The sequence below is a fragment of the Rhamphochromis longiceps genome, linkage group LG16 (genome assembly GCF_057381845.1).
Source record: "Rhamphochromis longiceps isolate RC_006_pf linkage group LG16, R_longiceps_female_GT1.1, whole genome shotgun sequence".
Classification (NCBI taxonomy): Eukaryota; Metazoa; Chordata; class Actinopteri; order Cichliformes; family Cichlidae; genus Rhamphochromis; species Rhamphochromis longiceps.
The window spans coordinates 10,532,776-10,556,828 of NC_140572.1; the positions used below are offsets into that span (position 1 = coordinate 10,532,776).

The 24,053-nt window shown below is 39.3% G+C and overlaps 2 protein-coding genes across 2 annotated transcripts in view; both read left to right on the top strand.

Moving 5' to 3' along the window:
- Nucleotides 1-1,030: 1,030 nt before the first annotated feature.
- med4 (mediator complex subunit 4) lies at nt 1,031-4,578 on the top strand. Its single transcript, XM_085385432.1, has 7 exons — nt 1,031-1,121; nt 1,843-1,909; nt 2,505-2,675; nt 3,033-3,090; nt 3,196-3,282; nt 3,367-3,498; nt 3,877-4,578. Exons 1-7 carry the CDS (start codon nt 1,051-1,053, stop codon nt 4,047-4,049), a joined length of 759 nt encoding a protein of 252 aa, XP_085241558.1. The 5' UTR covers nt 1,031-1,050; the 3' UTR covers nt 4,050-4,578.
- A 1,317-nt stretch (nt 4,579-5,895) lies between these two features.
- Nucleotides 5,896-24,053, top strand: part of sucla2 (succinate-CoA ligase ADP-forming subunit beta) — a 30,437-nt gene continuing 12,279 nt past the window's right edge. The window contains exons 1-6 of the mRNA XM_085383493.1: nt 5,896-6,026; nt 8,930-9,125; nt 13,136-13,235; nt 14,565-14,727; nt 18,843-18,971; nt 23,189-23,327. Of these exons, the coding sequence (XP_085239619.1) occupies nt 5,943-6,026; nt 8,930-9,125; nt 13,136-13,235; nt 14,565-14,727; nt 18,843-18,971; nt 23,189-23,327 (811 nt within the window). The 5' untranslated portion in view covers nt 5,896-5,942. The remainder of the gene's footprint in view (nt 6,027-8,929; nt 9,126-13,135; nt 13,236-14,564; nt 14,728-18,842; nt 18,972-23,188; nt 23,328-24,053) is intronic.

The window sequence follows — 24,053 nt, forward strand, 5'->3', positions numbered from 1 at the left end:
TTATTTCTTTGATTCAAATATCTCAACAAACCACGTGAATAAAATTAGGCTGTAATGTGAGTTCTCATCTGCGAAAGACAATATCCAACCACGAAATACAGAATCACAGTACACAGCTTGCAAGAGAAAAACGTTTTATGTATTTTATCTTTTAATTACTGTGGCACTTTTCCCTTTTTGTATAAATGCTTGCATTACATAAACTTTTATGAAATTTTAAGCAGGTTTGCACTTATTTTGACGGTCCGGAAGTTTCTTCAGTTTCGGTTTGCGCTGTCTACGGCCTGACCGGGGGAAACAGCCTACATCTGGGAAACGGCTGTTTCCCCCTGGTCGGAGAATATGGGAACAAAATAAAATAAAGCTGTGTGAACACATTTATATACAGTGACAAAACAAAACAAAAGATTAATACAATTCTTTCTCGCCAGCTGGAATGTGTGATATACTAAAAAAAAAAACACACACACACACAACAACAGTGAAAAAAGGATGCCAGAAGTACTGTACTCATTTTTATTTTCAAGCGCTTGAATCGTTACTTGAATATTTCCACTTTATTCCCCGTCATAATAATATATATATTATCAACCTTTCCAACTTAATGTACTCCTTATTTTTTTGGTGTTGCTTTTCGCTTGAATGAAGGTGAAATACGCTGATAATAGAAACAATATTTGATGCTCTTACTTGTGTAAATGAGAGGTAACCTGTAATTAAAAACATAGGTCTGATAAATAAGTGCAGTGCATTAAAACGTTAAAAAAACAGGAGGAATTTATTTGGAGTAGATGAACTGAGTACAAATTATTGAGAATTATAGATTACATTATAGATATATAAATAAGGCACCATAAGTCTAGGTTAGAATATGACTGCCAATAATATTAATAACGCCAATAAATGCTACGGAAGTGAGAACAGGAGTCATATCTCTAGCATACCCTAGAGACCAAAACGCAAATTGCCCGAAAACAACAAAGACGACGAAGAAGAAGATTTTGGAACGTCATTTCCTGTCTTGCGCAAGCCAGAGGAACGAAAGTAAACATGGCGGCGGCGGAGAAATCGACGAAGGAGAGACTGCTGTCTGTGCTGGATGATTTGGAGGTTTTATCCAGGTAAAATTAAACTTCGTGCGAGCGTTTTCTCGTGTCTCGTGTAAACTGTTTGGTAAGCTATCAGTATTTTATCTGTGAAGAGATAAAATACTCGGAGCCGTGAACTAGCACCCCCAGTTTGTGCTGATTACTAGCAGACATGCCGCTCATTGGCCGAGCCTACGGCTTTTCTGAAAGAAAGATAACGAGCTCTGGGATTTGAAACAACCTGAAACACTGTTCTAATTTTTCTGTTGGAAACTGTTAGCAGTTAGAAGACTCCATTTTATAAAACAAGGTTGTTGAAGAGTTTGTAGGTACTACACTCTACGGCTAATAGTCATTTTCAAAAGGAAATATGTCTGTGAAGGTTCTCATTCATCCAGGTCATCGTAGTCTAAGGAGCTTGGAAAGAAAAGGGTCTGGACTTCTTTGAGACTGGGACTCTCCACCATTGGACCCTTAGAACTGAAGAAGCTTCTCGGATGAGAGGTGAAACGTCTTCAAGCAACTCAAAGAAGTCCAGGCGCTTTTCTTTCCAAGCTCCTTAGACTTTCAAAAGGAAACTACCACAAGAATGGCCAAAATGACTAATCAGAGAAACAAAGCGAACATAGGCGTACAGAAAACGATCATCAGTATGAGCTTTAAAAAGTAAATAAATATATAAACATAGAAATTTGATTTGTTGGATTGAAATGTGGTTTTTGACCATTTTTAATTGTGTGTGTGTTCATTTCAGGGAGCTGATAGAGATGCTGGCATTGTCCAGGAGTCAGAAAATGCCTCAACCTGGAGAGGACACGCAGGTAACACCCCACTCAGCCTTTAGTCGACACACGGAGATTTAAACAAACTAATGACCATCACAGTGGCTGTCAGACCATGCGTAGTCTTAGGGTTAGTGGTGATCAAAGGCCTTCTAGAAGCAAGTCTCACTATGTGGCAGCTATTCTAAAATGTCTCCAGCTATATATTTGGTCAGTGTTGTGAAACGCTGTCCAGTTTGATACTTGTCTGCCACTCGGTGTCTGTATTTTTCCAGTTTCTGGTACTTGATCTTCAAGTTCTTTGTGGATTTGCACAGTCTTTTGTTTTTTGCTGTTTTAAAGTTTTGGTGAGACATGATCACTGATACAGGATCACTGTTTCTTTAAGGACAAACCTGTGCTTAATTGCTAAGCATAATTTTTTTTTAAATTTAAGCATTTAATTTTAATGCTGTCACATTTGAAGATATCTAGTTCCTTCCAACTGATTTTCTGTCGTCCATAAATCTTTCATAGCTTTTGAACCTTTTATTGTGTTAGACATGAGTGATTTTAGTTAGTTACACTAACCTGTATGAAGCCTATGAAATAGGAAATCTTTGATAACAGAATGTGTTGATGCTTTATCCATAAGATCCTGGAGCTGTTGGTGCAGAGGGACAAGGAGTTTCAGGAGCTGATGGAGGTGGCCCAGCAGCAGGGGAAGGTTCACCAGGAAATGCAACTGCTGGAGAAGGAGGTGGAGAAGAGAGATAGTGACATCCAGCAGCTCCAGAAACAACTGAAGGAAGCAGAACACATCCTGGTGGGTTTGGCTTGTCTCTTGTTGTATTTTTTTTTTTTTTATCCAGAGCAGGGCAGCGCTGACAGATTGAAATAAATGCTCAAATGTTTTAAGTATGCTGGTGTAGCTGATACTGTGCTCTTACAGCAGAGGTGTTCAGGGTTATAGTGTTGCTATTGTAATGTAAAGGGGCCTATGATTCTCTTCTTTTTCTGATATACCGTGTTACAGATGTTCATATTAAACATGGCCAAGGTTTAAAATAATGAGGCCAGCATACGAATAGTCATAATAAACAGAAACTACATCTTCTTTAAATTCTAATATCATGTGAGAAGTGATAAAGAGGATTGATATATTTCTGTGTATCTGTTTCAGGCCACTGCTGTTTACCAGGCAAAAGAGAAACTGAAATCCATCGAAAGAGCCAGGAAAGGTGAGGGAACACTCCCGACACGTTCTGGTGAAAGCTTTGTTTGATGGCTGGTTTTCTCTTTGATGGCTTGCCCATAAATTGACACTGTTTACATGTTCTCTGCAGGAAGCATCTCATCAGAAGAAATCATCAAGTATGCTCACAGAATCAGTGCCAGTAACGCTGTGTGTGCTCCTCTCAACTGGGTGCCAGGTATGTGCCAGGCTCTCTGTATCTCACACTGGGTGTTGGTAAAAGTTCATGTTCAGCTTCATTCACTGTTGTCATACTTGACAGGTGATCCACGCAGACCGTACCCTACCGACCTGGAAATGCGTAGCGGGATGCTTGGTCACATGGCCAACCTGTCCACCAATGGTGTGAACGGTCATCTGCCAGGAGACGCGTTAGCTGCTGGGAGGTTACCAGGTAAGTTCAGCTGAGCACTTAAAGGAAGGAGTACCCATGCCTCCTGGCAAAGAGATTTTAGATGAGGTCAGAGGTTTGTTACGGTGATTTCAAAATGTATCATTTATCAATTTATCATTATCCATCCTTATCCATCCTTTAAAAAGTTAAAGGATGGATCCATTATTTTTCTTTTTATCAAGTATAAACACTGAACACAGGTTTTATTTGTTGCCATTCAGACTGCATCTACATCAAGCTCTGTAACATAAGAAACTTGGCAAAAAGTACCAGCTTTCAGATACTATATAAGGGAGCTGAGAGAGAGGCTGAGATAAGTAGTGTCAGTCAGTGTTTGGCGTTTCACAGAATAATCACTTTTCTCTCGTGTCACCTCAGACGTCCTGACGCCTCATTACCCGTGGCAGTCGTCTGATGTCTCAGTGGGGATGCTGCCCCCTCACCACGGCAATGACTTTGGCCTGGAGCCTCCGGGTCACAACAAGGAGAATGAAGATGATGTAGAGGCCATGTCCACAGATTCCTCCAGCAGCAGTAGTGACTCCGACTAAAAGTGTGTCTCAGAGTCAAGAAATGCTGAGACGTGTGTGTGTGTGTGTGTGTGTGTGTGCGCGCGCGTGTCTGTTTGCTCGACTTAAAGCTCACCAGCGAGCAACATCTGAGCAGGCATCTTCAGCTTCAGTCATTTATTGTGCCTTTGAGAAATTGATTTTTTAAATGTACCCTTTTTGAATATTAGTGAGTTCATGGTGTTAGTAGGTGGATTATGTTCCCTTTGGACAGAACCAGGCTAACTGGCGTTATTATACAGTTCAGTGAAACTACTGTATAAACTAGAACTAGCAAAAATGAAGAACGTGTCATTCTGGACTCCTACATGAAAGAAGACAGACCAAAGAATATCCTTCAGAAAACAAAGACAATAATTTGCCTTCTTTTGCTCTTTGGTGACACCGTGTGTGTGAGAGACTTGATGTCTAATTTTAGTTGGTCACGGTCAGAATGTTTGCAGTGTAGTATAAGTTGTGTATATATGCCTGTAAATACTCAGTCTTGTAAATAAATACTTTTTGAATACAATTTTTTTCTACTCTTTTTGTGTCTGGATTTGTGGATTTGTTGTTTTGTTATTCATGTTTAGGAACACCAACTTTCAAATGTTCCTGAACAGCATTAGATGGAAGCAGATACAGTCAGAGGTCATCTCATCCATTACGATTCAGTACATTTCATGGTGCAAGGTGTTTGCTGTATGTTTTTATTTATCAAATCTTTGAAAATCTGAACTGACACGTGCTGGAACACTATTTCTCACTGGAAGTGGAAGTAGAACATAATGCAAAAGAGCAATAAGTACATCAGGGTCATCTTGCATTTGACATCACTTTTTTGAGTGGAAAGATAAGGAGATAATAGAGATACAAGCCAGAAATTAGCACTGGGTAGAAAAGGTTTAATTTCTTGTTGCATACAAGTGGAACTAATGTCAGAGTGCAACACGATGCCTACATGTTGTTTTTGTTTTTAAAATGAGCCATGAGATATGACTTCATTTATTCATTTACAAGTTTATACTTGACACTAAGAATTGTATTTATTTAGGTTAAAGGGCGGAAGGAGTCTTTATTTACAGTATGTTGAGGCAATGATAGTGCTGCCTTCAGGAGCTCACTGTAAAACACTATGTTATTGTATACTATGGTTAAAGATTGAAATAAAGATTTGTTTTTGCATTATGCTATTAAAATTATGTGATGTAGCCTATTTGAGTTTTTGCAGTGTTATGAAAAGGGGAAATAGTCACGAAGTGGATATTTAAAACAAATACATTTAGCTACTTTTTAAATGCTCATTTTTATTCTTTAAAGTAAGTACGCATATTTTCAGATATTTGAACACACACCAGCAGTATACTAACCTAACCCTGAGTCCTTCATCCTAAGCATTGTACAATGGTAGTAATAGGGCCAGATTTAAAAAAAACAATAAAAAATTGTGTTCATTTTCAGATTTTGGTTGAAAATTTGACATTACACTTGAAAAACTATTTTGAGGGGGAAAAGGCAAAATGTGGAGATTGCACATTGTGTTTATGGTTAAAAATAAACAATTTACTTGTAACATAAATCAATTCTGAAGTACGATTTTACTACATTTCGACTTTATTCTCAAAATACTAATTCCTAGTTTTTACAAAAATAGTGTATATATATATATATATATATATATATATATATATATATATATATATATATATATATGTGTGTGTGTGTGTGTGTGTGTGTGTGTGTGTTTCTACGTATGTATTTTCTTTTTTTATTTGGCCACAACATTCCTTTCATGGGACTGAACGTTCCGACAGCATTTGAAATTACCAGAGGGGAGGGCGTCTTTGGAATCGCACTACGCGTGCGCGTTCAATCCACTTTGCTGTAGAGGGAGACATGGCGACGTCCCTGATTTGCGGCCGTTTGACGGCTAGCCTGAGAACTTCAGGGGCTAGAAACACTATTAGCTCCGCTTGTAAGGTAAGTGTGTATCCACAACGGAAGACAACGTTTGGGCTTTCATGGAATGTGTCTGTTATGGCACCACACCTTCCCCGAGGGTTAAAAGTTCTACGAATCTGACAGGGTCAAATTTGACATTAGCACAACTCGATTGAGTTTCCGTTATTTTGGCTAACACGCTAACTAGCACATAGTTAGCACGGCCGGCTGTCAAATCTGCAGATTAAGCAGTAAACGGCCAAAGAATCACTGTGCCCTTAGTCTTTTCTGTAGCCGTACACTTCGTGTGGCTGTGAACGGCATTCTTGGTGGAGGATATGCTCAGTGAAGCTCAGTGACCTCCACCGGCAGCTGCTACAGCTTCCATCCCAGCGATTCCTCCCCCATGACATCTGTCCCGCTGGGTCTTCTTGGGAAGTTATCTGGCCAAATCCGCTCAGGCTCGGAAGCATAAACAGCTTTCACTGCAGAGATACGCTGTAAATATACAACGGGGGGGGGGGGGGGGACAGCAAGATAAAATGACGGAAGAGATCTAACCGGGAAGAGCGCGCAATTGAACCGGGAGTCCATTACACCAGGGCCCCCATAAGATAGAGCCTGACCAGCAAAACTCTGAATACTCTACACTGAGCAGAATTACGTTATTTATGTCGTATTGGTGGGAGGCTTTGGGTCTCGACATTCCAGCCTAAATATTGCTGCAGACACCTGACACCACAGGACAAACTCAGTGGTCTCATGGCTGTGCTCTGGCAGTCCGGAGCTGTTTTGGAAGCATGAAGAGGACCCACACAGTACAAAACAGCTGGTTTTAGTGTTTTGTCTTATCGGTGGTAAACGTATCAGCATTCTTAACAGAAGTCTTTGTGTCATCTTAGGTGAAAGTTTGAAATGCTTGTAAAACTTATTTTGACACATTGTTCAGATAACATCAGCAAAGCTTTACATTTGTTTTACTAAAAAGGTATCTGCAGGTTGTTGAAGCTCTCTAAAAGCACTGAATTCAGTTCTTTTGTCCAAAACTCGGAATACGCCATTTAGTGACACAATATTAGCATTTTTTTCAGCTAAAAAAATTTATAGGATACTGGTTTGAAAGATGGCTGAAAGGTGTAATATAGATCAACGAAAAAGACCGGTGATCTTTAAATTGTTTCATTCTTTTTAGGCTACCTGTCAGGACTCCGTTTGCCTACATTTGTATTCATCAATAGGAATTTTTGAGTTATCCATCTGGAAATGTGATATAATGTATATTTTAATTGCAGTATTGTTCTGGGTTTTCATTTTGGATGGTGTAACAGTGAAATAATACATGTGTTACACTTTATGTGGTTGCAAGAGGGACTTTAAAAGTCTTACTTGAGTAGCCAACAAAAAGTCTTCAGTTGCTCCCTTTTTTTTCTGTTCATTATAATCTTGATAGTGTGTGCACACCTATTAGAGTTAATAATGTCTGTTTACACACACTTTTGCTTGTGATATAATTTTATATAGTGCGTAAAGGTAACAGAACAAAGTAATGTTTGACTAATTGTCTGGTATCTGAAACCTCAAAAACCGCAACAGGTTTAGTTCTTCTTGTTCTGTTTTAGCTAAACACTTACTTCAGTCACAGGTACGCCATACTGGTACCAGGGGGGGGGGGCCTTTTGGCCTTCAGAACTGCTTTAATTGTCTGTGGCACAGATTTAACAAGTGGCTGGAAACATTCCTTAGAGATTTTAGTCCATATTGACATGGAGCATCACACAGATGCAGATTTGTCAGCTGCACATTCATGGTGTGAGTCTCTTGTTCCATCACATCCTAACGGTACTCTGTTGGAATGAGATCTGGTGACCGTGGAGGCCATTTGAGTACAGTGAGAGCTTTTAAATGGTGATCAGTTTGTACTTAAGGCCCCAGAATGTTCCAAGAAAATATTCCCAACACTATTATACCACCTCATTAGCCTCAGCTATTGAAACAAGGCAGGATGGAGCCTGTTACGGTTAGCTTTGATGCTATCATCTGAATATCACAGCAAAAATCCAGAATCATCATTCTGTTGACTGCTTTCGGTGAGCTTCACTTCCTGTTCTTATCTGACAGGAGTGGCACCTGGTGTGAGTTTCTGCTGCTTTAGTCTGAGTGGTTATTGGAGCTACTGTTGCCTTCTTGTTAGCTCAAAGCAGCTGACCATTCTCCTATCACCTCTGACATCAACAAGGCATTTTTACCCAGAGAACCACCACTCACTGGATGTTTTCTTTTTTCAGTAAACCCTAGAGTGCAGATCAGCAGTTTCTGGTACTCAGACAAAGCCTGTCTGGTAGCAGCAACCACTCCACCGTCACAGTTACTTAAATCGCTTTGTGTCTCTGGTGTGATACTGAGTTTGAACTTTAACAGGTTGTCTTGACCATGCCTATTTGCCTAAATGCTGATTAGATATTTGTGTTAATAAGTAAATATGTGAAGCAGGTGTGCCTAATAAAGCAGCCAGTTGTCTTCTTTTTTTTTTTTTTTCTTGACCAAAAATGAAAGGTTGGATTTTTCTTTTGGTCCACTGATTTAGTTGAGGAAATAAACGTGATTGTCTAATGCCCAGCTGATATGCTTTGAGTAACACTTTGTTTCACATCCTTGCTGAAGTTTCCAGTGTTGCTTTTGTGGTCCTACGGACTGTGAACGATTCTCTCTTCCTCCAAGGATGGTTATGTTTTGTGTTGTAGGAATTTTATCTCGTGGGTTTAGTGTCTGCGATTTTCACATGTTGCTCTAGCAATATTGAGCAAAAGACAACACAATGATGTGTCTGCTTGTTTTGAGTTAAAAGAGATTGTTTATTTGTAGGTTAGATTGACATTTGAAGATGGTAGATGTACTGGTTTTAAGTTCATTGCTTCCTGTGCTTGTTCTTTCTGTCCCTTCAGGTTCTTGGTGGTTCTTCAGGTCTGTTTGGCGGCCATGTGTCCCAGCCCCAGCCCCCTCACGTGCAGCAGCAGCAGAGGAACCTCTCACTACATGAGTACATGAGCATCGGCCTGCTGAAAGAGGCCGGTATCTCTGTGCCGGCCGGCATGGTGGCTAACTCCTCAGAGGAGGCGTACGCTGTGGCCAAGCAGATTGGTAAGGCTGAACAAGTCGTTAACAAGCAAGTTCACTTTCACTGTCCTTTACTAAAGGACAAAAAAAACCAAAAACAGTAGTTCTGTTATTAGAACAGTTTAAGTGATTTTTAAAGACAATGTCCAACCTCAGTCAAGATGCACAGCTTCACACTTTAATGGATAAAGAGGCACTGACATTTGAAGATGTTGTATATGCATTTAATTACAGAAGCCTTGAGAAGCCCAGCAGGCTAAACTTCAAATGCTTTGATTGTGAACTGACTGTGGCAATATTAACGTTTTAAATAAATCATAATACAACCTTGTCTGTAAGAAGCCAAATTACATTAGTACTGTTTCTATTCCAAACAATCTCATATTGTATAAGCCATCACTTTCACAAACTTGACTTAAGTACAGAAGTCTTACATTTAGAGTTGCTGTAGTTAAACTCTGTTCTGTCAAACTTCAGTCTGGAGACCTTTGAATTTAGCTACCATGTTAAATGCAGTGGGCTTTAGTAGTGTTATGAATGTTTTATCTGTTAATGGTCCACCACCAAGCCACTGTTGTGGATTTACTAGTGGTGATTTTCTTTGGTTGGTCTTATATGAGCAAGAAGAGGACTTTAGAGCCAGAGATGGGCAGTAACGCGTTAACACGTTACTGTAATCTGATTCCTTTTTTCAAGTAACGAGTAAAGTAAGGGATTACTATTGCAACAACGGTAATTAGATTACCGTTACTTTCCCGTAGGAACGCTGCGTTACTGCGTTACTAAAACCGTGATTTTTTTTTTTTTTTTTTTTTTGCGAGAATGTCTCATGACAGTGACGTAAGCGAGTGCGCCGTTAGTGACAACAGCTGTCTGCAGATCAACAGTGGATCACATATCGATTGTGGGAGAGAGTATGAGCGTGCAGCGTTTAAAGCGTGGAAGTACTGACCTTACTTTGAGTTTGATTCCATAAAAAGTGACAAAAACATTAGCGTCTGTTGTGCGTGAGAAGAAAACTTCTTTTTACAGCGAAAAAAACCCCTAAACAAGCACCGAGTGCGCTACGACGTAATGGGAAATTCACAGAGAAACTCGCGGATTCTTCCACTGCACCAGGGTAAACCTCCGCCTACGCCACTCCTGCTTTACAGGTGAAAATAGAGCAAAAGGACCGCTAAGTCTTTGACTTCATTTATTTTCTGCTGTGTTTTACTTGCATCTATTTGAAAGAGTGAGTGTAAACACAAAAAATATTTTATTTTATGTGCTGGAATGTGCAGAAAATAAGTTTAAATGTTAAACTAATTTATTCAAGTCAGAGAATGTTGCATATAATTAAATTTTTGCTTGATGCATAAAGTTAAAAGATTAAAACTGATAAAACAAAAAAAAGATACTTTTCCATTTGATTACATTTTGTATGATGGATTATGCAGAAAAAGTAGAATTGGGCTGAAAGATCTATCGCTTTATCACCTATTCAGGTTGTAAATCGTGTTTTTAAAAAAATAACTAAGTAACTAGTAATTAATTACTTTTGAAAATAAGTAATCAGTAAAGTAATGGGATTACTTTTTTGGGGAAGTAATCAGTAATTAGTTACTGATTACTTTTTTCAAGTAACTTGACCAACACTGTTTAGAGCTATGTTTGAAATGAAAAACTTTAAAGATGCAGGTGTTAAACATTTTGACCCCATTGCTCTGCATTAGACTTGAAAGCATTTAAAGAGATGGAATGAAAGTTTTGACTCTAACCACGCTATTACTCTCTGACAAACCCAGTGGCGTGACTATCCATTTATGCTGCTAACTCTTTCATCACCCCTCTGGACCTGAATGCCACTTGGAGGCTTTTCTAACATTGTGTGTGTGTGTGTATGCGTGCGTGCGCGCGAGTGAGTGTAAGAGTGAGACAGACAGAGAAAGACTCTCGCACACCCAGTCTATACATAGCCATCTCCTGCTTCAGTGGTATCAGTTGACACTCAGCGTGCACAATTCTTGGATAGAAAGAAGATGCACCTGTTGGAATCAATACACACCCTGTTTCTTGTTCATTGTAAGTAACATGAAAGGAGCTGCATGCCATGTTTTTTTTTTTTTCTCCTCATATGTTACTCCTACTTTGCCTGAGTGTGAAGTTATATTCCTCTATCAGTAAGGAGACATGTGATATGATAAGACTTGTTTAGCTAAGCTGGTCCTCTACTGCTTTTTTTTGAGGGGGGGGGCATATATAGTATGTTGCAAAAGTTTTTAGCCACCCCTAATTTCTTTATTTTGCTAGGAAAATGGGAAGCGTTTGCAGTTATTTATTGACACATGTTCAATCATACATGGAAATACAGTATACAAGCCAAAAATAAGAAGCTTGAAAGTCAAAATTTGGTATAAAGACCTTTATTCTTCAGCACAGCTTGAACTCTCTTAGGAAGATTGCTTGTCATGTGTTTCAGTAGTCTTCAGGAATTGTTCTCCAGGTTTGTCCAAGGACATTCACAACTCTTCTTTGCATGTCTTCTGACATTTTTTTTCTGTTCTCTGACAAGATGATCCCACACTGATTCAGTAATTTTAAGGTCTGTGCTCTTGGGAGGCCACTGTCTGTTTGTCCATACAGGCATGCTTTCACTGGATTGGCAGTGTGTTTGTGGTCATTGTCATGCTGATAATGAAGCTATTGATAGTCAGATGTTTTCCAGATGTTAATTTGCAGTGGATCAAAATCTGATGGTACTTTTTCATGATTCCACCAATTTGACAAGATCTCCTGCGTCCCTGGATGAAATTCAGCTCCAAAACATGACGAACGAAGCCTCCACTATGTTCTATAGATGGCTGTAGACATTCACTGTTGTATTTTTCCCCTGTATATATTAATGATGATTTGAACCAAATATGTGAAATCTGGACTGATCTCTCCATAAGACCTGCTGCCGCTGATTTTCAGTACAGCTTTTGTCTGATTTTGCTGTTTATGTTCTTTAAGAATGACTCCTTGACAGCTACCCCTTTGACTGAGACCATTTCTGAGGAGGCTTGCACGCCCACATTTGTGAATGTACTAACTCAAGAATAAGACGATGTAAAATTTTTATACGATAGGTGTATCTGCTAGGAGGCTGAGTGGTTCCACTGGCTGCTGCCACGTCTTCTTTTGTCCTCCACTTTTCTAATTTCATCAAAATCTTTAAGAAATTTTACAGACTGCTCTAAAGAGCTTGTTTGAGACAGAGGATGAACTGTGATAGGGTGTGGCCAAGGCCAAGTATAAGATAAAAGGAAATGATTAAACTGAGCTTACCCCCCCCCCCCTCCACCCTCAGTCCCAGAATGAAACTGTGTATTGATGAAAATGAACAAAAGTACTAATTAATGGAAAAAAACTGAAACATGCTGTGTGCTACAGCATGCCATGCTGTTCTTAAAGAAGTTAAAGCTAAATGTGTATATAATTTACTATTATCATGAGACATTAGCACAGTTAGTGATAAGTTGCCACCTAGATTTGAAGAAAACTGGTTCAAAAGCCAAACTTGTGAACAAACCTTCAAATAAAACTCAACTATGACCCAGAGCTTTGTGTCACTGCATATTTTTGAAACGGTCATGGGTGCGTTAGTTGCCAACTGGAGTCCTTCCTCTCACTTTTAAACTCAGCCATTATTGCAAAAGCCTCATGGTGTCTTGTAAGCCTCTGGCCATATTGTTTATGCGTGACAGGAGAATAAGATCAAATTAGTCCATCTAAACGTTGTGTCACTAAAGAAAACATACAAATGGAGGTCTGTTTCTGTTAATATCAAAATTGAAGTAGAGCAGTGATTGGTACATCTATGTATAAAGCAGCAAACACACATTTGTAATATGTGAGTGTAAATATTAACAGAAAACCAGGATATTTTTTTACTTGATATTAACAATGTACAAACTTCATTTCTGGCCGGTCTGTCATGTAACTGATTAGTTACTATGACATTTAGTGCATTTAATATCACAGTGTGTAATTGATGAATGTGTGTGTGTTAGGTTCGAAGGACCTTGTGGTGAAAGCTCAGGTTCTGGCTGGCGGCAGAGGAAAAGGGACGTTTGAAGGTGGACTAAAGGGAGGAGTGAGGATCGTCTACTCGTAAGTAACCCACCCTTTATAATTAAACAAAATAAGTCGTTACTGGCAACAAATCGGCTAAATTACGATTGTCTATATGTAAACACATCTTAGATAAAATCCTGTCCTCACTTACGCGTGTACCAAAGAGTATGTTTTGCTGCTTCACAGTAAAACCCATGTTTAAGATTATTAACATGAAACAGGATCAGCAGGAAATGTTTGTGTTGGCCATGGGAGTGGAAAGATTGTAGGAGAGATAACGGTAAATAACGATCACCCTAGCTCCTCATCATGTTGTGGCACAGAAAGGAGGAGAGGAGAACACATACATGAAGAGGGAGGTGGAAGACACCAGGGAGTTCAGCTCCTTCTGTATGAAGAAACAGTGCTGTGTTTAGAGACCTTAATGATGTTTGACCATGTTTACATGCTAATCAATTTAACCTACCCTACCTTGAGTAGTGAATATGCAGTCATTTGAAGAATGTTTTCCCACGACTCTATGCACTTCTGTGAAAAACAGCCTGCGATTCGATAGCTTATAAAAAGATCTTTAGCAACAATAACGTAAAAAACTTGAAGTCATCACAACTGTGCTATCATGAACTTTGACATGCTAGCTACGGTCTGTAGGGTCTGACATGTAGCTCCTGTGTTTTTTGTAGTTTCTTAGCATTGCTAAGTCTGCACTTGCTGAGGATTTTCTGGGCTGTTTCCACTGCTGGAAAATTGTGAGGGGTCTTTCTCATGCCTACAGATTGTAGAGCTGATTGAATATCTGAGCTGCTGTAGTCATCAAAGTGCTTCATTAATTTTTATTTAGCACAGCTGACTGCTGTGTAATTGGAAAATGCTGCCTACTTGGCAAAGTGTCTCCAGTATGGCAGCAACAAACTGCAGTAATACTGAAAAATGGATGAAAATGAACTCCAGACTTCATCTGAAGAACAAAATAATTAATTGGACTATTCATTTCCTCTTAATGAGTTTGACAAGCCTGTTCTATTGTCTGTTTTCAGAAGTTACTGCACAGACTTTGCATACTGTTGTTTAGAGGACAAAGGCTGTAAAGAAAGGAAATTAACTTTTTCTGCACCGTACAATACACGGAGCAGATTACACTTACAACCTTGGTAACTGTGTCCATCCTCATTCTCCTGCTTACTGACTAGCTCAGGAAAGTAGTGCTGACAGATATGATTTAAATGTTAATAAACTCAAGTATCTGTTTAATAATTTTAGTTTGTATTGTCCTTACAGGTTTTTATCTATTTGTTTCATAAGTTTTCTAATTAACTTGTTATGCATTAAAAAGTTTTCAATTTCCTGTCTTCTCCTCATCTCCAGGCCAGAGGAAGCCCGAGACATTTCATCTCAGATGATTGGTCGAAAGCTGTACACCAAGCAGACCGGGGAGGCGGGTCGTATCTGCAACCAGGTGTTCATCTGCGAGCGCAGGTACCCACGCAGAGAATACTACTTTGCCATCACCATGGAGAGGTCCTTTCAGGTGAGGGAACACAGGCGCACCCACAAGAAGCCAAATGATGTGTTTGCTCAGCTGAGAACGATGCTTTCACGGGAAATGAATTTCCTTAAAAAAAAAAACAACAAAGGTGGAAAAGTTCAAAAGGAGTGCTCTTAATGCCCATTTCTTTGTGTTTTGTAAATCATGCATTAACCTTTCAAACAAACCTTTAGAGGAGATGATAAATTTTTTATGTTGAATGGTGTTCAGGCTTTGCTCCTCCCCTAAATGGTCCCAAAAAATCACAGATTTAGTGTTACTAATAACCCATCAGTCTCTGTGTAGAGCCCTGAGCCCTGGCTGAACGACTTGACACGAGCTGTCAGGCGCGACTGCCATTGAACTGAGCGCAAGTGGAAAAAGGACAAACTACAAGTGTCATTCCAGATGCTGAAGGACTGTTGGCGTCAATATCAAAGAACTGTAAAAGATGCCAAAAGAAAACACTTATCTGACATTATTTTGTCAAACTGCCACAACCCGCGTGTTTTATTTAAAACTATTAACTCTGTTCTTAATGCACCGTATACTGACTGTATTGAGCCCTCATCAGAAGCCTGTCAAATTTTTTTACACTTTTTTATTGAGAAGGTCTCCTCCACAAGGGATCAGATCTCTCCTTGTGGTCATGACCTCTCACTCTCTGTTTCCTGCTCTGCTGTCTTTGACAGGTTTGAGCCTGTGACTCTGTCCTTTTTAAAGGAGACTGTTGGTCATCTTAAGCCTGCAGGGTCTCCAAATGATGCTGTCCCTCCTCGACTTTTAAAAGAGGTGTTACCTACAGTTGGTCCTTTGGTTCTTGAGCTGGTAAACCATAGTCTGATGTCAGGTATTGTCCCTAAAGATTTTAAACATGCAGTAGTCAAACCCCTGATTAAAAAACCTGCTCTTGATCCTACGGTTCTTGCAAATTACAGGCCTATCTCCAAACTACCTTTTCTTTCCAAAATTCTTGAAAAGGTAGTTTACAGCCAAATAATGGCCTTCCTGGAAAAGCAAAATGTTTTAGAGGTTTTCCAATCTGGTTTTAAACCCTTTCATAGCACTGAATCAGCCCTTTTAAAAGTTTTTAATGACATATTTTTAGCGACTGATGCTGGGGACTGTGTTGTTCTTGTGCTTTTAGATTTGACAGCTGCGTTTGATACCGTGGATCATGCCATTTTATTCTCTCGTTTGGAGCACTGGGTGGGCATTAGGGGCACAGCACTGGAGTGGTTCAGGTCCTACTTGACGGGGCGAACTTTTTGTGTCAGCCTTGGTGACTATGTGTCGTCCTCCGCTCCCCTCTTGTGTGGTGTCCCACAGGGCTCAGTTCTAGGCCCCCTCCTCTTCTCTTTATATCTGCTTCCTCTTGGTTCTGTACTGAGAAAGCACGGCATTCCTTTCCACTTTTATGCTGATGACTGTCAGATCTATGTCCCTCTAAAGAAAAAAGGCAGATACCTTACACAGCCATTACTTCAGTGTCTCGATGACATTAAGACTTGGATGTCTGTTAACTTTTTAAAATTCAATGATAAAAAGACAGAGGTGATGGTTTTGGTAGCTCCACTGAGACCCCCAATGTGTATGTAGATTCCCTGGCACAGTATGTTAAGCCAACGATCACAAACCTGGGGGTCAAAGTGGACTGTGATCTGAAGTTTGATAATCAAATTAAGGCAGTGGTAAAATCTAGCTTCTTTCACCTCAGGCAGCTGGCAAAAATAAAGCCAATTCTTTCACGGCAGCACTTTGAGACAGTGATCCACGCCTTTGTTAGCACTCGGCTGGATTACTGTAATGCACTTTATATTGGGCTCAGTGCATTATATATTAGTCATCTACAGAGGGTGCAAAATGCCGCAGCTCGTCTTTTAACAGGCACTCGAAAGTTTGAGCACATTTCCCCTGTTTTAGCTTCACTTCACTGGCTGCCCATTTCTTTTAGGATTCATTTTAAAATTCTTTTATTTACTTTTAAAGCTCTCCATGGCCTAGCTCCATCTTATCTCTCTGAGCTGCTACAGCCTTATACACCCACCCGCTCTCTCAGGTCAGCTGATCAGCTGCTCCTGAAGATACCCAGGACTGGGCGTAAACTTAGAGGAGATCGTGCTTTTGCTGTAGCAGCTCCAAAACTGTGGAACGAGCTTCCTTTAGAGATTAGACAGGCCAGTTCTTTATCTGTTTTTAAGTCACTCTTGAAAACCCACCTCTTTACCCTGGCCTTTGACACCACGTGAGATGTTGGTTTTTTATTTTAGTTGTTTTTAGGTGATTCGATGCTGTTTTATCTTGTTTTTGTTTTAACATAGGGCTGTTTTTAATTTTATGTTTTATGTGTTTTATTTATTTATTTTGCTGTTTTTTGTTATTCTATTGTTTTAACTTATTTTCTGTACAGCACTTTGTTCCTGTGCTGGGTATTTTAAAGTGCTTTATAAATAAAATTGGATTGGATTTGTTAGAGGTGATTAGTATTAGTCTAAGTGTTAGGGAAGGTACACTTACACTACAGTAATCTCATGATGTTTTTGCGTGGCATTGAATGAGCTCTAGATCATTTTAGTTGAGCTGTTGACAGTCTGCAAGCCTAGTGTGAAAAGCTCAAGCTGCTGCTGTTTGTTTACTTAAACACATTAAACACATTACTCATTCATTTAAATTAAGATCTGTATCATAAGAAAAGTCAGCTCTGAAAAAATTAGAGGCAATTTATAAACTACAAAAATTAGATGTGAAATTAAAGATTTAGATGAGATTAACTGTTGTTTTTGTAATGTAACTGTACATCGCACCTCCCCTCCACATCTTTTCATTCAGATGACTAAATTAAGCAAAGCACACACAGATTCATCTGTCAGTGCTTAAATGCATCTTGACTCATCTTCATTGAACTCATAAAAAAACAAAGTTGTGATTCAGTTAACAGATTTTGTCCACTAGATGGCAGCACAATACTGAAGATAAAGTCAGTGTTTTTACATGTGTTAAGAATTTTAACACTTTCACTGGATCTTTTTCAGGGTTCAGTGAGTCTGTATGCTTGACTGGATGTTCAGGTTTTTATTCATAATTAGGCAAAGCTGCTAACATTTGAGTCGATTGTGTCTATAACTTGATTATAGATCATGAACTATGCGGTGAGCAAGAATTTTATGTGTTTAAAACGTTTTCACACTGTTGTATATAGTATATAAAATTCTTATTGTAATGTATTCCACATGTTCTTACTGTATGGAGAAAGGGATAAAGATGCTGCTCACCACAGAAATTCCTTCTTAGTATTTTGCCGTCATCACAGCAGAAATAAGGTCTCAGCTCAGGAGTCTTTGGAACAAAACCTTGTATTAAACAGGGTTTGTGATCTGAGGAGCCTCCTTAGGATGTGCAGTCATGAAGACTTGTGTGGATAACCTTTTTATTTTTTTCTCTCTATGCAGCTGTGTTTATGAAGCTGCTGCAAGCAATCAGCGCGCTCAGTGATTAGCCTATTGACAATCAGATGAATGTGAAATTAATAAGTATTTTCATATTTTATAAACTATTTAGTGTTGCTTTTCTAACAACAATGAAAATTACTTACTCCGGTCTGAGAGTTTCTTCTTTTTCCTGTTTTACACGACTTTAAATAGAAAATCTGAGGGTTTGAGAAAATAATCTGAAGATAAATGACATGATTATAAAATTGTTTATTGTTGTCTTTTGCATTTTATTATGAGGACGGTGATTTTACTGTGCAGGCACAGACTACTTTGTTGCTTTTGTTATGAGAGGTTTGAAGACATTGGAATTTTTTATTTTTTTTTTTCATGGCAATAGCATCTTTTAGTTTTTACACAGAAAAATAGGAAGTCTGAAGGATGTGGCTTCAGATTTGATTTAAATTACAGGAAGAGCAGCCAGGTCAGTAAAAAAACAGAAGGTAATTTTGATTGTAATTATTGGGAGAGGATAGTCAAAACCTCCTTGCATAAAATCACTCTTATTAAATCACCCGTTTTCTTTGTAAAGGTGTCTATCCGGGGCTTAGGTTTCACAGATTTTGAAACAAAAATGTTGCAGTAACTCTAAGATTTTAAATCCCCATCCCTCCCACTTGTGTCCCACAGGGCCCTGTGCTGATTGGCAGCTCACAGGGTGGCGTGAACATCGAAGATGTTGCAGCGGAAAATCCAGATGCCATTGTGAAGGAACCCATCGACATCGTGGAGGGTATTAAGATGGAGCAGGCTGTCAAGGTGCGATCAATGGTAGATGTAATAAGTCACGAAACAGACTTGAGGTGCACCCACTTTGTAGTTTGGGCTGCAGGAAGACTTGGAGGAAGAGAAAGGGGAGTGTGTTTGTGTGCGTTCATGCTGCAGTGAGTGCCAAAATGTCTAAATCAGAAGGGGCTCTTTGCTGTTTAAAGAAGGTTAACTCTTATCTAAACAAGGTCATTGGTTGGAGAAATTGTTGCATTCTTCTTAGCGTGTTTTTGCACCTATTTTTGATATAATTAAGGTTTTTCGAATTTTTAGTTTGTTATCCGTTAATGACAAATTTCCGCCCATCATCCCAAATTTTCCTCTGAGCCTAAGTTATAATCATTTTCCAGGGCTTATAGAAAACAACTGATATTTTCTCATGTTTACAGTATGAAATTGGTGCCTGGTTTAGAATAATCATACTTTTTTTTATTTTTCAGTCTGATGTTTGCCTTTAAAATAATCTGTTAGAGGGAAAAAAAAACCTTATCCTGTTTTAGATGATGTGCCAAGCAAGATAAATAATGCTCCATGTTGTGCTTTATTTACAAAGATGACTCTACAAACATTCAGCTGGAGCTTTTTGCAGAATCAGATTTTCACATGAGATGTACAAACAATAACGGCGATGAAGAAAGAAATGTTATCAGTTAATTTTAAAATAGTCTCAATAAGACACTGGCTCTAGTCCTTATGAAGGAGTAAGCTTGTTTTTTAAGGACAACAGGTTGTGTAGGTAGGGTTGGGTATTCCTGCGGTGCATCAGGATAATATCCCCAGTGTTTCACTTTTGTCAAATTACAGCCTTATTCCAAAATAGATTACATTCATTTTCTACCTCAGAATTCTATTCACAATACCCTATAATGACAAAGTGAAAAACATTTTCTTGCAATTCTTGCAAGTTTATTAATAATATAACATGTACAGAATTTTTCACAGTCTTTGCTGTGACACACAAAATTGAGCTCAGGTGCATTTCCCTCGGGATGAATAAAGTATTCTGATTCTGATTCTGACTATGTTTCCACTGATCGCCTGTCGGGTGTTTGTACAACATTACTAGAGTCCACCTGTGGTAAATTCTGTTGACTGGACGTTGTTTGGAAAAGCACACAGCTGTCTATATAAGGTCCGACAGCTAAAGGTGCATATCAGAGCACAAACCAAGGAATTGTCTGTAGACCTCTGAGACAGGATTGTATTGAGGTACAGATCTGAGGAAGGGTGCAGAAAACAGCATTGAAGGTCCCAGTGAGCACAGCGGCCTCCATCATCTGTAAGTGGAAGAAGCACCAGGACTCTTCCTAGAGCTGGCCGCCTGACTAATCTGAGCCATCAGGGTAGATGGGCCTTAGTCAGGGAGCTGACCAATAACCTGATGGTTTCTCTAACAAAGCTCCAGCATTTTTCTGTGAAGCGAGGAGAACCTTCCAGAAGGACAGTCATTTCTGAGGACTACACCAATCAGTGCTGCATGGTAGAGTGGCCAGGCAGAAGCCACTCCTCAGTAAAAGCCACATGACAGCCCCCCTGGAGTTTGCCAAAAGTCACCTGAAAGATTCAGACCACGAGAAGCAAAATCGTCTGGTCTGAGGAAACAAAGATCAAACGCTCATAACTGCCCATCACCTGGCCAATACCATCCCTACAGTGACGCATGGTGGTGACAGCATCATGCTGGGATGTTTTTCAGCAGCAGGAACTGAGAGATTAGTCAAAGTCGAGGGAAAGATGAATGTAGCAATGTACAGACACATCCAGCGCTCAGCTCTGCGACAAGGTTCATCTTCCAACAGGACAATGACCCTAAGCACACAGACAAGATAACAAAGGAGTGGCATCAGGAGCACTCTGTGAATATCCTCAAGTGGCCCAGCCAGAACCCAGAGTTGAACCCAATTCAACATCTTGGAGAGATCTGAAAAGGGCTGCCAACCAACGCTCTGCATAAAGTCTGATAGAGCCTGAGACGTTCTGCAAAGAAGCAGATCATATTAAAAAAAAGCACGCACACACACACACACACACACACACACACACACACACACACACACACACACACAAATGACTTGAGGCTGTAATTGTGTCATTATGTTTGTTTCATCATCACTATTGCTGTCATTATGGGCCAATGTGGAAGAAGTGAAGCGCTGCAAATACTTTCTGATGCACTGTGGTCTACCTTTTGTCAACAAGATGATGCTGCAGTGTTTGTAATGTAGCTGCTGTACTTTACAGCTACTTGAGCAGCTACTTGTGAGAGAGTGAGAATGTTCCTGCTACATGTACCGAACAAGTAAAAAGCACTAGGGGGAAAATTCAGCACTCTTGAGCTGAGCGCTCAGGTGTGTTCACTCAATCACACTTGGATCATGAACTCCATTAACTGTAGTTTATTTCCAGATCACCTGAACAAACTCAAAACATTACAGCTTTCACAAAACTATCATGTTTAATAATCATTATCACGGCATCTGCACGTTGCAAAAGCTTCTTCTTGACCGATCTTAAAAAAAATGCGCTTAACACAGAAACATGATCTTAATAATAATTTCAATTTTTAAAAAAAAAAAAAACTACAAAGATGAAGTGATCGCCCTGTAGCCATGACACGTTATGTCTGCTTGTTTCCTGACATAAATCAACTTGGAATTCATAATTACAGAAGGCTTCATCAGGTTCTCCCTCTGTTTCTTCTTACATCAGCAGGAGTGCTTTCACAGTTGCAAGCTGTATCTGGACGGCTCTTGTTGGGTTTTCTCACGGAAGCTGCCATCAGTCTTTTACCACTGTAAATATGTACTGCTCAAAATAAAATGAAGGGAACACTTGATCATCGCAGTCTTACACCAAGTCGGTTAAACCTCTGGACATCAGTCTGTCCAGTTAGGATGCACAACAGGACAGACCCAGTGTCACCTGCTTTGGTATAAATGAAAGTAACAATGGCTTCTTCCCCTCAGAAACATTAAGCACTGATTCTAGACTTGAGTTCTCTAAAAGCAAAGTTAGAGGAATTGTAGTAATAAGAAAATCATTCAAACAGAACACAGTTCATGAAGAAATTATTCTAATCACCTTTAAAAGAAACATGAATTTCGTTATTTTTCTATCAGCTGACTTTCAGAAGCTAATGCTGGAGTTCTTTCTTGTTTTTGGTGGACTTGATTTATTTTGTTTACAGATGTACTCATTTCTCCACCCTGTCTCACTTCTGACTGTCTTTCTTTTCCTTTCCACTTTATTCCTGTTCCCCTGTTGCTGCACATCTCTTTGGCTCTGAATATTGAATATGTTGGTTGTCATAGTGAAAGCAGAGACTCAATATATTTGACAGAGAGGTGTTGATTGCAGGGCTCTCAAACTAGATGGAGCGGCATTGATATTCCTTCGCTGCATTTATTTTTGTCCGCCAAGACCACATTTTTCAAACAACGTGATGTTCTTACAGACCCAGCAGGCTTTCCGTGCTTCTAATGAGACCTGTCGAAGCTACTGTTTCTGTTTGAAATTTCACTTTTGTCTTAATGTCGACAGGATTAAGCTCTGTGGGAGCAGTGAATGAGACAAAGTGCTACATATGTGACCAAGAAAACCAAAACAATGAGCTGAAAGATGTTAAAGATATCAGGACAGTTAGAGGAGATGCTTAAATCAAGCTATAATTCTTATGCCATTGTTGATAATGATCAGAACTCCCTTTCTCTCAGTGTACAGAAGTTTTACTACTCATTTAATTCCTGACAAATCTTAATGTAAGTAAACCACACAAGCTCAGTGTTTCTACGTGATAAAGAAACGCTGCAGTGGTAAGTAAATCTGTCAGCAAGACTTTTTCGGCAATGACCTACCAGAACTTTTTCTGTAGCTGTACACTTTAATTTAAGCTGCTTCGTAGTTATAAAACAGAAGATATTTGATCATTCAAAAAAATATGAAAATACTGAAAGTTTATTTCTTTCTAATTACTTAATTACTTTGTAGCGAATGCTGTGAACCTAAAAGTATAAAATTCCTCCTTCACATTCTCCAAAGCCGGAGTACAGTCTTTTCTCAAGCCGATTTTGGCCCCTGGGCTTTATGTTTGACCCCCTGATCGCGGCTATAAACATGTATTCTTTGGGCATTTCTCTGCCATTTGTTTGAAAATAGCTCGCTGCTGATTTTTTTTTTTTTTTTTTTTGACAAAGTACATCTGTCTGCAGGTTGCTCAGAAGATGGGCTTCCCTCCAGCGTTGATGAATGAGGCAGCTGAGACCATGGTCAAACTGTACAATCTGTTCATTAAGTATGACGCGTCAATGGTCGAGATCAATCCCATGGTGGAAGACTCCTCTGGCATTGGTAGGCGCACACACATGCACCTGTCTGTTTCTGTCCTTGTAGGGTGGTGCTGGGTCTTGTCTAGCCTTTTCCCCTAACCTAACCCAGCTGTTTGGAGTGATGTATAGCCTGATCATGTGGGCAAACAAATGTGTTTACAGTTGTTTTGAGCACATTTTAAGCTTTCAGTAGCAGGAAACTGTTAAAATCCATCAGAGATGCAACCTGAGTTAGAACAGACTAATCTTTCCCTTCTGAGTCATAACATCACTGTTCCACTCTCTATCACACACATTCTGTCTCATTGAATTTTTAATCATGTGGTCTGGAGAACAAAAAAGAAAACATCCTCTTTGAACACAGAGATGAAGTCAGAGTCACTGTTAGGTTAGGAAATACAGCTTGAAAAAGGAATATAATGGCATTATTTTATGGTATTTTAATAAATGTAAAAACTAGGGGTGCAACGATACACAAAATTCACGGTTCGGTTCGGTTCGATACTTTGGTGTCACGGTTCGATATTTTTTCGATACAAAAAAAATGTTCATGCCTTTTTAATTTGTCATTTATTAAAATTATAAATATATATTTTAACTCAAAAGTACAGTTTTTAAATTTAACCCTAACCCTTGTGCGCGTTTTTTATTTTGACAGCGAATACGCACCTGCGGACCACTTATGTGCAGCCCTGGTTATTTAGCTCATCATATCGCAGCCACAGAAATTATTTTGTCCATGAAACCA